The sequence below is a fragment of the Delphinapterus leucas genome, chromosome 16 (assembly GCF_059928025.1).
Source record: "Delphinapterus leucas isolate spDelLeu-1000000601 "Yukka" chromosome 16, BTC_Dleu_Yukka2, whole genome shotgun sequence".
NCBI lineage: Eukaryota > Metazoa > Chordata > Mammalia > Artiodactyla > Monodontidae > Delphinapterus > Delphinapterus leucas.
In genome coordinates this window covers 53,902,263-53,915,260 of record NC_143144.1, presented here as the reverse complement: position 1 = coordinate 53,915,260, position 12,998 = coordinate 53,902,263, and the positions used below count along the sequence as shown (strand labels likewise).

General features: G+C 43.3%; 1 protein-coding gene across 4 annotated transcripts in view; it reads left to right on the top strand.

Annotated features, from left to right (window-relative positions):
* Positions 1-12,998, top strand: part of MYOF (myoferlin) — a 154,821-nt gene that overhangs the window by 89,930 nt on the left and 51,893 nt on the right. For all 4 annotated transcript variants that reach the window (XM_089897938.1, XM_022569328.3, XM_022569326.3 and 1 more), the window contains 5 exons: positions 484-590; positions 3,163-3,355; positions 4,534-4,689; positions 8,016-8,147; positions 10,986-11,149. In XM_089897938.1, the coding sequence (XP_089754064.1) occupies positions 484-590; positions 3,163-3,355; positions 4,534-4,689; positions 8,016-8,147; positions 10,986-11,149 (752 nt within the window). The remainder of the gene's footprint in view (positions 1-483; positions 591-3,162; positions 3,356-4,533; positions 4,690-8,015; positions 8,148-10,985; positions 11,150-12,998) is intronic.

Genomic DNA, 12,998 nt, shown 5'->3' with positions numbered 1-12,998 from the left:
GGTGAAGTACCGCAAAAAACAAAGCTATTTAGAGTTTGATATGTTTATGCTTCTTTCCTTCAAACTAAGGGAATATAGTAAAAACATTGTGCTCAAAAGTTACTTGGGTTACCTCAGTGTAGTTACGTTATTCATGTGAAATATAGTTAGGTTCACTTTTTTCTGGTTTACATTCCATTTTAGAGTTCCTTCCCCCACCCTTGTCGGTTTTTCTTTTATTTGCTTTTTGAATACTTAAAATTTCCATGGTTTCAAAGGTCAAAGCTATATGAAAATCTTTCTTATTACTTAAATATATGTATCAGTGTTGATTGCATTTTGAAGAAAAATAGTGTTGAGCTATGGTGAGCATTATTAAATGTAAAAGAAAAAAACTTTTCATTTTTCTGTTAATTCTTCTTGTGTATTTTTTCTTGAAAATGAAAGTTTTACCAGGTATAATGCACAATTACCAATTATTTCCTCCCTTTCCAAATTCTTTAGCAATCAAAAATAGAGGCTCTAAAATCAGGGATACAAGGTAAAATTCCTGCAAACCAGTTGGCAGAAATGTGGTTGAAGCTGATCGATGAAGTAATAGAAGACACAAGGTATAGTGATCTTGTTCGTACTTTAGAATTCCCAGCCGTGCTCACCTCCCTTAAACTATAAGGCCTGAAGAGTCTCTAGAATTTTCTAGTGTTTGCCTGAAAAATGAATTTGAATCAGTCAAGCTTCTCAAAAGGCTGTCACTGGAAGAGTCTCTGAATCACCAGCAGGAAAAGCTCCACTTTCCGATCTGGTGCCAATTCTAAAGCAGCTGAGGGAGGCTGAGGTCCCACTCCAGGAAATAGTCCCAGTGCAGCCTCCTGCAGGGGGTAGGGAAGCGGGGAGGGAGCTGATCTGCCTCCCAGCGGTCCTTGTGTGCCCACTGCCCCAAGAAACGTGACTCCTGGCCCCCACAGAAAATGGGATCTGGGGGTGGGGCATTGATATTACCATTTAGAACAGTGTTGCGAATTCATAAACACAATTTTAGCAACAGCGTTTTTACTCGCTCTTTTACTGGATGCCTAATGAGTACTCTGGCCAAGCCTCCCTTAGGTGAAGCCAAAAAATTCGACCCAAGCCAGAGAACCTTTCCTAACTGTGACTTAGGGTAACTGCTCAGATCTCAGGGTATTTGTAAATCAAAGGGGGAAGTGATAATTCTAAACTCATTTTAAATGTTGGCCAATAGAGCAGTGGTCAGGGAAGTTCCAAAAGAAAACCATATTCAATACTTCTAACCAGCAGCAGGAACCAGGGCTGTCCAGCACCCCCTACCCCCCACCCCAAGCTCCTAACCCAAAGTCTCCCAGTCTTCTTGTGCCCTCTAGTGGTTTAGCTAGGTAACTGTCATGCAGCTGAGATCAGAGTATTCCTGGGTGCTTGTTTAAATTCAGAGAATTTATATCTGGGTCCCAAGAGGTCATCTCTTCCAGTCCCCTTATTTTATAGATGAGAAAACAGAGGCCCAAGGAGGTGAAATGACCCATCTGAGGCCCAAAGTTGGGCTTATTAGCATAACTTCTTTTCCTGCTACATGTTTCCCACCATCAGCATCTATTTGTTGAAGGTCTTATGTGTGACCTCTGAGCTAGCAGCTTCTGTCTATATTTTTGCCTCAAAGAATCATTTCAGGGACTTAACCCTTCCAGTGCATTGCCATAATTACCAATGCAACCAAACAAAAACATTTGGTAATACTTTTCATGTAGAAAATGCCTGTTAATTTTAAGAGATATCTATTTATACTGTTTTTGAATAATCGGTTTTTGAAGAATCCAATTGGGCACTTTTTAATTTTAGGAAATTTGTGTTTAAGGGAAGTCATTTAGGATTTCCTTCATTTAAGATGCTGGGTAAGGTTCTTCCCGGGTGGTCCAGTGGGTAAGACTCCTTGCTCCCAATGCAAGGGGCCCAGGTTCGATCCCTGGTCGGGGAACTAGATCCCACATGCATGCCGCAACTAAGAGTCCCCATGCCACAACTAAGAAGCCCGCATGCCACAACTAGGAGTCCGCATGCCGCAACTAAAAAGATCCTGCATGCTGCAGCGAAGATCCCAAGTGCCACAACTATGACCTGGTGTGGCCAAATAAGTTAATAAATAAATATTTTTTAAAAAAAAGCCGGGTAAAATTCTAACCAATGAAAATTCTAGGTAGAAACAATGTGAGTAGAATTTCCTGGAATAGGTGACATCCTCACCGTGTGACCCCATCAGCAGCCCTTGTGAGACGGGGGGCCCTGGCAGAAAAAGTCTAATCCTGGCTCCAGCTCAGCTGTTCTAGTGGGAGCTTGACCTACACAAGTGGTTCTTAACGTTTTTGGGAGGTAATGGACCCCTCTGAGTACCTGATGAGATGATGACAATGATGATGGCAACATCATTGAGACTTTACTATGCGATAGGCATTGCTCTAAAGGCTCCCCATATATTAATTCATTTACTTCTCACCACAACCCTAAAAAGTAGTTATTATTTTCCCACATTTGAAGATAGGAAAACAAGAGGTTAAGTAATTGGTCAAGATCACAGAACTAGTAAATGGTGGAGCCAGGATTTTTACCCAGATAGTCAGCTCCAAAGCCTGTGTTCTTCATCATGATGTCATCTTCATCATGATGTCACACTGCATGTCAACACAGACACTTTTCTTTATAAGTTCCAGGGATTCACAGACCTCCAGAGGCCCACCCGCAGACTGCCTAGGGGTGCATGGGCCCTAGGTTAAGAAGCCTTCCGCTAAATGATCTCTAATGTCCATTCTTCTCCTTCGTTTTGTGGGTCTGTACAGTGATCATAGGAAGCAAAAGAAGGGAAGGCCAGTTCCTCCCAACTGCTGCTACTGTTTCCATCTTCTTCCCAGTGACTCCATGGGCCTTGGGTCCAACCCAAGGAATTGCTTTGGAATTTTCATCCCCCTGCATTCCCCATGAGAGTTAGGAGAGTCTGTCTGGCAGGTCTGCTCTTAAAGCTACATACACTCACCCTCAGCTTAAAGCTGGTCACACTTTGTGAAGTCTATTAGGGAACTGATGTGGTTTGTGAGATGGAAACCAACCGTAAATGAACTTGACAGTCCTGAAGCCTAGCAAGCTCTTCTGCATATTCTCTGGTTCTTTTTCCTTTTTTAGATACACGTTGCCTCTCATGGAAGGAAAACCTAATGTCACAGTTCTTGATAATCACATCCAAAAGCTGCGATCCAGAGCTCTCTCCCAGATACACGAGGCGGCTGTGAGGATGAGGTCTGAGGCCACAGAGGTGAAGCCCACATTGGCAGAAATCGAGGACTGGCTCGATAAATTAATGCAACTGACTGAAGAGGTAAGGCTTTTAAACTACACTTGACATGGAGGAGGGATTCTGTAGAAGGGCACCAGGGATAGAGATGGTAGTAGGAAAATCTAGCGCATTATCTTGCATATTGAGCAGATCTAAAGCATGGTGAAATCAAGGCATTACTGGGCTGAGGTGCTAATGGATGCATCATTGAGGTCAGGGCAGAAGAAGAATTTCGAGTTGGTTGTCCTAGAAAAGTCTTCATAGTGGACAAATCATTACCAGTGTCATGGTACAATCAGAATATTTCAGTTAGAGTGATATAGTAGCAGATCTGTGTAGTACTTTTGTTTGGGATTGGGAAGACCTGGCTTTGATTCCCAGATCTACCATGTTTAACCTTGGGCAAGGTACTCAACCTTTCTAAGCCTCAGTTCCCCGTATATTAAATGGAGATAAAACACAGCATTGCTTTACGAAGATTAAAGAAGGTGAAGAGTGTAAAGGCCTGAGCACAGTGTGGGGCACACAGCGAGGGGCTCACAGTGAGTGCTGGATAAATGTTGGCTGCCATTGACCTCTGTGGGTTGGAAGAACAAGGGAGTAGAAAACCCTTCCTACTGACCTTCAAAGGTGGGGGGTGGAGGGTGGGTAGTAATATATTTGTGGATAGCAATACATTTGAAAAACACACATGTGATTACAGGAAATTTTTATTTTTTACTTTCTGCTTTGGTACTTTCAAAGTTTTTTTTATAGTAAACTTATATCACCTTTATAATCAGAATAAAAGAAGTTTAAAAAAACTAAGTTAATATTTCATATTTGGAAAATATCAAATTGTGAGGTAGAGATGCTCTATGTCCTATGAAATATATGAAGCCTGTAACCCCTTGACTGCTGTCTATGGCTTTCTTCAAATGATGGGAGAGATAAAAGGGGGTATTTTCCAAAATTCCTCTCAGAGCTCTGTAGATAGGGCCTGTGGCAGGTGAAGCTCCCCTTCTGCTTCCCTCTTTCCCCTTTGGCCAGCCACAGGCTGCCTGCCAGCCCTGCAAGCTGTGGTCCTGGAAGGTGTGAGAGTCAGGAATTTGGGCAGAGCCCTAACCACAGTGTTTCTTTGCTAAATGGAGCCCTGAGGGTCCAGCCTGCAGGGTCTGTGGTGTCTCTGCATTTAGACTAACTATAGCTTTGCTTTCTTTTCCATCCACTCGCATGACCAGCCTCAGAACAGCATGCCTGACATCATCATCTGGATGATCCGGGGAGAGAAAAGATTGGCCTACGCACGCATTCCCGCGCATCAGGTTTTATACTCCACCAGTGGTGACAACGCATCTGGGAAATACTGTGGGAAAACCCAAACCATCTTTCTGAAGGTATGGCTTCGTCACTGTGTAATGTGAAATACTTAAGTGCAAAACCCATATTCCCAAGAAGGGCTGATTTATATTATTCGCCAGTCATTGAATGGCTAGGGCAATTGTGATCCATTTCAGCCTTTTCTGGCACTTCCTCTAGGGTGGTAATTCCCAAAGTAGCCTGAGGTCTGCTGGCTTCAAACAAGGACACTTCCATAGAAGTCTCTGTGACACTAATATTAATATGGCATTGTGAACGCTTTGCTTTCCGGAATGATTTTCCACTTCTAATGTCTAATGTGAAGCAATGCCTCTCTTCCTTTCTAGTGGGCGTTTGGGAAGCAGAAAAAAAGGGAAGGTAATATAGATAGTCTATGGAATCTATTCCCTAACCAAATGGGTCCTCAAATTGAAAAAATTTGAGAATTACTATCTTAGGGCCGGGGTTCTGAACATTTTATGGAGTCCTAGACTCCTTTAAGAGCCTGATGAAAGCTACTGGCCCTCTCTTCCAAAAGAATGCACATCTCCGATGCATCCAATATTTTGCATCCAATTCAGGGGCTTTGTAGAACCCATAAATCCATCCCAGGACCCTGGATTAAGAACTTCTCTTATGTGCCTAAGGAGAACCAGAGGAGGGCCTGGGGATGGAAACAAAGAGATCCAAATAGTTGCCAGGTGCAGGTTTTTCATCCCTCTCCCTGCCAGACTCCAGCCGAGTTCCTTGGAATTTCAGGGAGAGGAAAAAAATTCAAAAGGAGAAAAAGCAGTCAGGGGAGGGTGTTCTCTTAAAACAGGGAGATATTTTGCTCTTTAATCAAGAGGGTGAAAATAGAACCAGAATGATCATCTTCTTTCAAGTGTCTCTTGGTGGAATAAACTTTACTTAAGATAGAACCACAATGATAATTGACCTCAGCAGTGCGTGGAAGCAAACGGATTAATAAATAAAACTTCACGGGGGTGGGAGAGCTCTGTAGAGAGGGCCTTTGGCAGGTGAAGCTCCCCTTCTGCTTCCCTCTTTTCCCTTTGGCCAGTCACAGGCTGCCTCCCAGCCCTGCAAGCTGTGGTCCTAGAAGATGTGTCAGGAATTTGGGTGGAGCCCTAACCACAGTGTTTCTTTGCTAAATGCAGCCCTGAGGGTCCAGCCTGCAGGGGTATTCTCTGCATTAGGTTTCCGAACTCAGTGGATAAAACAGCAAAATGCTTTTAAGAGAATGTTGTATGTATTTATTGATTTTGTTAATACTCATTATCCAGCTTGGGGAGTTATTTAATTCAGTGGGTTTTTTGTTGGTCTTAGGGCCCCTTTCACTCTTAAAAAAGCCATTGGAGACCCCAGAAAGCATTTGTGTATGTGGGTTACATCTATCAATATTTACTGTAATAGAAATTAAAACTGACATTAAAAAGTATTTATTAATATATTTTAAAATAAACAATAAATCCATTACAGGTTAACATAAACTATATATTTTTATGAAATATAATGATTTCCTTTTAAAAATCAGAGAGCAGAGTGATACTGTTTTGCATTTTGGCAAACCTGGCTTCACAGAAATATAACTGGATCCTCAAAACTGCTTCTACATTTCGTCCGATGGACTAAGTTGCTTGGCTGAAGTATATGAAGAGAATCTAGCCTCACACAGATATGTATTTGGAAAAGGGAGGAGTATTTTAATAACGTTTTCAGATAATTATGGGTACTCATCTTTGATACAATACCAAACTCAAGTGGTAGCTTTTAAAAGGTTAATTGCAGTGTGGAATCTGACGTGTATCAGTGAACTTTTCATTCTCTGCTACCTTAAAATCCAATTGTCTATCTTGTACTTTGAATGGCTCTTTTAGCCATGCATGATTTTGTAACATTAAGCATTCATCTGGAAAATATTGATTCACTGAGTTATGCAAATCTTCCTAATGTTGACACATTTCATCATACAGTATTTTTAAAAATCACATTCATTGGGACTTCCTTGGTGGCACAGTGGTTAAGAATCTGCCTGCCAATGCAGGGGACATGGGTTCAAGCCCTGGTCCGGGAAGATCCCACATACCACAGAGCAACTAAGCCCTTGAGCCACAACTACTGAGCCTGCATGCCACAGCTACTGAAGCCCGCACACCTAGAGCCTGTGCTCCACAACAAGAGAAGCCACCGCAATGAGAAGCCCACGCACCACAACAGAGTAGCCCCCACTCACTGCAACTAGAGAAGAACCCGTGCACATCAATGAAGACCCAAAGCAGCCAAAAATAAATAAATAAATAAAAATCCCATTCACTGATATCACTTACAAGAAAAGCCCTTATGTATTGGGATGTTATCAAGCTCACCCGCCGAGACAGAAACAAATTTTCCAAAATTCTAATTTTAACTTGAAACCTTGAATTTTATCATTGCAACAAAATACAGTCACCTATTATCCTTGAAATGACAGGCTCACTTTGTTTATTTTCAAGAAAATGTCTGCCTCATATATCCAAGTACGAATAACCATATTTGTCAGCCAATCACTGTTTCAGGAAGAAAAGGTATTCTATTAAAAAAAAAAAAGGGCTTCCCTGGTGGCGTAGTGGTTGAGAGTCCGCCTGCCGATGCAGGGGACACGGGCTCGTGCCCCGGTCCGGGAGGATCCCACATGCCGCGGAGCGGCAGGGCCTGTGAGCCGTGGCCGCTGAGCCTGCACGTCCGGAGCCTGTGCTCCCCAACGGGAGAGGCCACAACAGTGAGAGGCCCGCGTACCACAAAAAAAAAAAAAAGGCTAGTTCAGTTCACAGCTCAATTGCATAAGTTTTTTTTTCTCAGAATATACACTAATATGCAGCAGAATTTCATCACACAAAATATTAAAAAGACGTGTTCAGGGATCACGATTTAGGATTAGCCATTTTTACTGCTTTATCAAAGTAATTAATAAGTAAAACTGGCATTTTGTTTTCTTCACTGAGAGTGATGAAGAAAACTGTTACTACCAGTGCAGTTCGGTGTTACTGTCTTGATTCCTGCTACAGTGCTTGGAGTTTTATCCGCCATTGCTTTTGCACCATCAGTGCAAATGTCAATACAGTGAAAAAAGCAAGTAACATCCTAGTATGATTAGGAAAATAGTTTTGACCTTGTGAGCCTCCTGAAAAGGTCTCAGGGACACCCAGGGGTTCCTGCTTTACTTGTTATTTTAATCTTTGCAGAAGGGCCATTTGGAAATATTTTAACTGCACAAAGTTAGACTGCTGGAAACAATGATTAGATGTTCAGTCTACTTTTGTTTTGAGCTTAATGCACAGCCTGTACTGTGCCCAGCATAACGGTCGTGTTATTGTGCACCTCACAGTACCCACAGGAAAAAAACAATGGACCAAAGGTGCCTGTGGAGCTGCGTGTGAACATCTGGCTGGGCTTAAGTGCTGTTGAGAAGAAGTTCAATAGCTTCGCAGAAGGAACATTCACCGTCTTTGCTGAAATGGTAACATTTAATGACATCACTCTTTTCCTCTTTGTGTGGGAGTACTTTACTCTTCATCCTAAGGGAAAATATTCAGAGGTCAAACCAGCCACCACCATAATCGCTACCTAAAACCCCACATTCAAGGGCCCTTAACGAAGGGGGTAGGGAAAGATTGACTGGAGGTCTACATTGGGACACCCCAGAGTGAGTCACACACAAGCAACCCAGGAGTGAGGACGCTTGAGGGGTGCCGACCTTGAGAAGCCTGCTTGGGGTCTGGAGTGGTTTTTTTTTTTAATTGAAAATATAGTTATTTTTTTGTGTTAATTTCTACTCTGCAGCAAAGTGTCTGGACTCTTTAAACCACAGAAGACTCAATGCTCAGTTGGGGAAGCCTCAGAGGGGTTTGCCCAAGGGCGAAGAAAATGCTGCCTAGATGCTTGAAAAACAATAGAGATAATTTGTAAATCCTTCACTGAGTTAAAAATCCATTTGGCTAATTAGAAATCTCATTAGAGTTAAACCAATGAAAATAATTTTCACAAACTTTTACAGCTAAGAGTGGCCTTAGTTGGATTTTTTTTTTACTGGAAGTACTTATTGTTGTAAATGTATTAGATACATTCAGTGGGTCTCTTCTGACAATTGTCAGATGAGCTCCATTCCTTTACAGATAGGCCTTCATGCTCAAATGATCGCTGAGAAGACTCTCTTCATTCCAGCTCATTTGTAATTGTGTCCCTGCTGCCACCACGATGCCTGACCACTGGTTTAGGATTGTGGTTCTGATGTGCTTACTGGGCAAGAAAACCCATGGCCATCTTTTAGTTTTGCTTTTTTTTAATTTAACAGTGCCTGGCACATAGTAGGCTCCTATAAACATTTGTTAAATAAATAAATGGTGACAGAATTCATCCATCCACCCCTCCACCCATCCAAGCTTTCAGGGAGTGGTGGCTTTATGTCAGGCACAGAGGCAGAGGTTGACGATGATGGAGCAGCCAAGCCCGGTCCTCAAGGATCTCAGAACCTATCACAATAATAAAACCGGGTGTCTTGTTCAAAAGAATCCCACCCCGAGGACTGTGATTCTGTAGCTGAGTTAGGGATCAGCACCTGCAATGTGGGTGGATACGGGGCATTGCGGTCCACTTTGAGAAGCAGTGAAACCCATGGGAAACACACACAAAGTCCTTAGGATGCAAGCTTTGAAGTGAGACTGGAGAGAAATAGAGGGTGGGCTGGAGGCCTCAGGGGAGGCCCTGAGTTACAGATGTTGATGGTCAGTCATCTGGGTGCTGTGGAGGGGGCATCAGAGCACATGTGGGAGGGGCTTGCTCCTGCCCTCCTGTGGGATTTCTTGGCATCCACCTGCCCTACAGCTCTGTGGCTGGGGCCCAGAGAAGCTAGCACTGAGCAAGGAACAGCCCTTCCTCTGTTTCCCACTTCCAGATCCTTCCTTGCATAGAGTGAACTCTAGTTTCAACAGGTGTAGAAATGATCCACCCATTTTAGTTGTTTTGCGTGACTCTAGTTTCTCCAAATTCTAACAGCCTCTGAGTACCAGAAGGGGCACGTTAATGACAGTAATGGAAATTTCAGTGGTTCTTGCCTTCCTGGGCTAATACCAGACCTCAGTTCTCTGCAAAAATTCCCCCCCCCCCACAAATTTCTGGAGGTCTCACTAGTGCTGTCTTAGATATTGCTCTGAGCTTTAGGCACAAGGGGCTGTGAGACTTGGGGGCACATGCATGGCTTCTTTGGTTTCCAAGTGACAAGCACACAGAGTGGAGGAGCAGTTCCTGCCACTTCTACTTGGAAGCCAGCATGGCTGTAGTATCATCCAGGTGAGGACCTTGGCATGGACAAGAGGGCAGCAGCAGCAGTGGAGTTGGGAGCCTCATGTGGCTTTGAGGCCTTTAACTAGCAGCTGTGGGGCGGGACCATTAGCAGTCGTGAAGCACCTCAGAGACCTCCAGTTTCCTCGTCAGGCCCCTGCCCAAACTTCTCCCATCATCCTTCAGCCCAAAACTCCCCTGCTGCTTATGCAAATCGTCTTCTCAGTGAGCTCACCAGCAGACAAACAAAGATATCAGCTTGGACCCAAACAGAGACTCTCACCACTGGCAAACCTCAACCCTCTTTGTGGTTGACATAGTGAAAAACAGACTATTGTAGATTTTATAAATTCTATCTTAGAAAGGAATGCCCTGTAAACCTGGGTCTGCCATTGCCACAAAACCTGCTTCCAGAAAGGTCTTGGTCTACTCACCATACTCCAGAGGGGATGAAGGTTCAGAATTCTTAGGCCACATAAAAGCTGGGTGCTAGAGGACCTTCATGTTTCAGATGGGTCCTTTGTGCTGCCCAGGAAATGTACCATTAATTATACTATTGTTTCTGTGGGGAAATGTGCCCAAGTTCTCGGCAGCAGACTTATAAATAAAGTTTTAGAAGACTACATGTTCATAAATTGAGGACTTTTGTAGGTATCTAAAAGATTAGGTTCGGAGCACTATTTGGAGCCATTGAAAAAAATGGTAGAAACAACTAGCATGATATATCAATGTTTACAAAGCACTTTCACAATCATTTGTACATTTGAACTTCAGGACAACCCTATGAGAAAGGTAGCATCGTCCTCAGTTTACAGGTGAGAACACTGAGTCTCAGAAAGATGAATGATTTACCGAAGTTGCATAATCAACAACAGTGCAACTTAGGCCCCTACCTTCTGAATATAGAGCTTTTCCACTTTCCTCATTGTTTAGCCTAGGTCCTAGATGGACTTGAAAATTGATGTGTTGGCTTTATTTCTTGCTCCCTGATGATGTTTCTCCAATTTCTTTTTAATAGTATGAAAATCAAGCTCTTATGTTTGGAAAATGGGGCACTTCTGGATTAGTGGGTCGTCATAAATTTTCTGATGTCACAGGAAAAATAAAACTCAAGAGGGAATTCTTTTTGCCTCCAAAAGGCTGGGAATGGGAAGGAGACTGGATAGTTGATCCTGAAAAAAGGTACGTTTTTCATTTTCTGAGAAACAAGGATGGTAATGAAGTCTTTCCTTAGAAATTGCTAAGTGAATCTTCTCCATCATCATTCTTGATCATATTTACATAACAGCCACTGAGTATAAAAAGCACCTGGTACTAACATTATTGAGAACTTATTACATGGGAATGTGTGAAGCAGTGGGTTAAACATATGCATTATCTTACTGAATCTGGATTGCAGTCCTGCAAGATAGGTAGTGTCAAAAATCACGAAGAGTCTGAGATTTTTATCCTACTTGCAAGCTAGCAAGGTCACCTGCCACAGTTTCGTGGATGTTGGCAGGAGACACAAGACTCCTAAAGCAGAGACAAAGGACTCTATTGCCCACAGCAAATAGTAGTACCAGAGTATCAACATTTGCTCCTGTTCTCCAAGCCCCAATTCCCACAGGGCGACACAAAGAGGGCCAGGTGACACTTGCACGTGAAGTGGGTTGTATAATAGGAAAGGAACCCTGAGCTTAGGGCTCCTGAATCCTTCATAATGGGTAGGTAGTGAGCATGCTGGCCCTTTGCTCTGGAGAGAAACACTATGTCTTCTGAGGTTCCTCATATAAACATCCTTGAGAAGATAGTCTGTAACAAAGGTCATGGAGCCTGTGTTTAGACTCACAAAGAATTATCTCCCAACAAAAAACAGTATCTCCACTTTACAGATGAAACTGAGACCTTAGAGGGATTAAGTCACTTGTCCAAAGGCACACAGACTGTGGGTGAGTGGTGTAGACAGGGCTAGAACCCAAATCTAGCCTGGGCACCAAAACCAGCTCTCAACTGTTATGCTGCATTGTCTGCAGGAAACAGTAGAGGGCATAACTTAAGTGGATGAATTGTATGGTATGTGAATTATATGTCAAAGGCTATTATTAAACAGGAAGAAAGAAACAGTACAGGGGGCAAGCATGTGTCCCCTGGAGTCTGGAGGAAACCAAAGCCTGGTTTCTATGTGTTGCCAAAAGCACTGGAACCAGAATGCCTTCTTTTCTCCAGCTTGGGACAGTGTACTTGTGTTTGGAGGAAACAAGCTTGTGAAGTTGAATTTTAAGACCTTAAACTGGAGTTTGCTCTCTCTGTCCACATTTGTTTCCCATAATGACACAGGATTAGGGAAGGAGGGAAAGAAGTGTGCTGGGTCTGGTCTGTTAAGACCCAGTGTCTGAGCATGATTGCTTTTAACCCATGACAGCTTGCTTTGGTTGGAGTTGGGGTTGCTGGTGAGGGGAAGGGAAATGGGATTTGAATTGGAAAGAAGGAAGGAGGGTTAGTGAGGACAGGGAAAGGCCAGGGGAATTGGGACTGGAAAAGCAGGTCAGAGCCTGTCGGAGCTGGATGGGACCCCAGAAGTGGCAGCCAGTTCTGTTCTCCTTCTCTGGGGCCCAGAGAAGTGATGGACAAGCCCAATTGATACAAAGGGTGGGAACTTTCTGTTTTCTCATTTCTTTCCAGTGCTTGATTCTAGGGGAGGATACAGCAGGGGAAAGATGTAGAGACAGTAAAAGGAAAAAAGAAACCTCACTTGAGTGGATACCTGGCAGAAGACTTAAGTCAAAGTTGGACCCTCTGTACTTTCTTCTCTGGGTTGTCAAAATAGTTCCAAATCCAAGAGGAAAATTGGCATGGCAGGGAGTCAGTATGGATTTCTCAAGTGCCCAAATGGACTTTGGAGTCTTAAATGACCTGGTTTGGCTGTCATCCCTACCTAGGAACTATCCAGAAAATGTAAACTCCTCCCTTCAGTTTGTGTTACGTAGACCAAGCAAGCCATGAGTAAAAGTTTCCACACTAGGCCCCAGGAGACCGTCTCCATTCCATT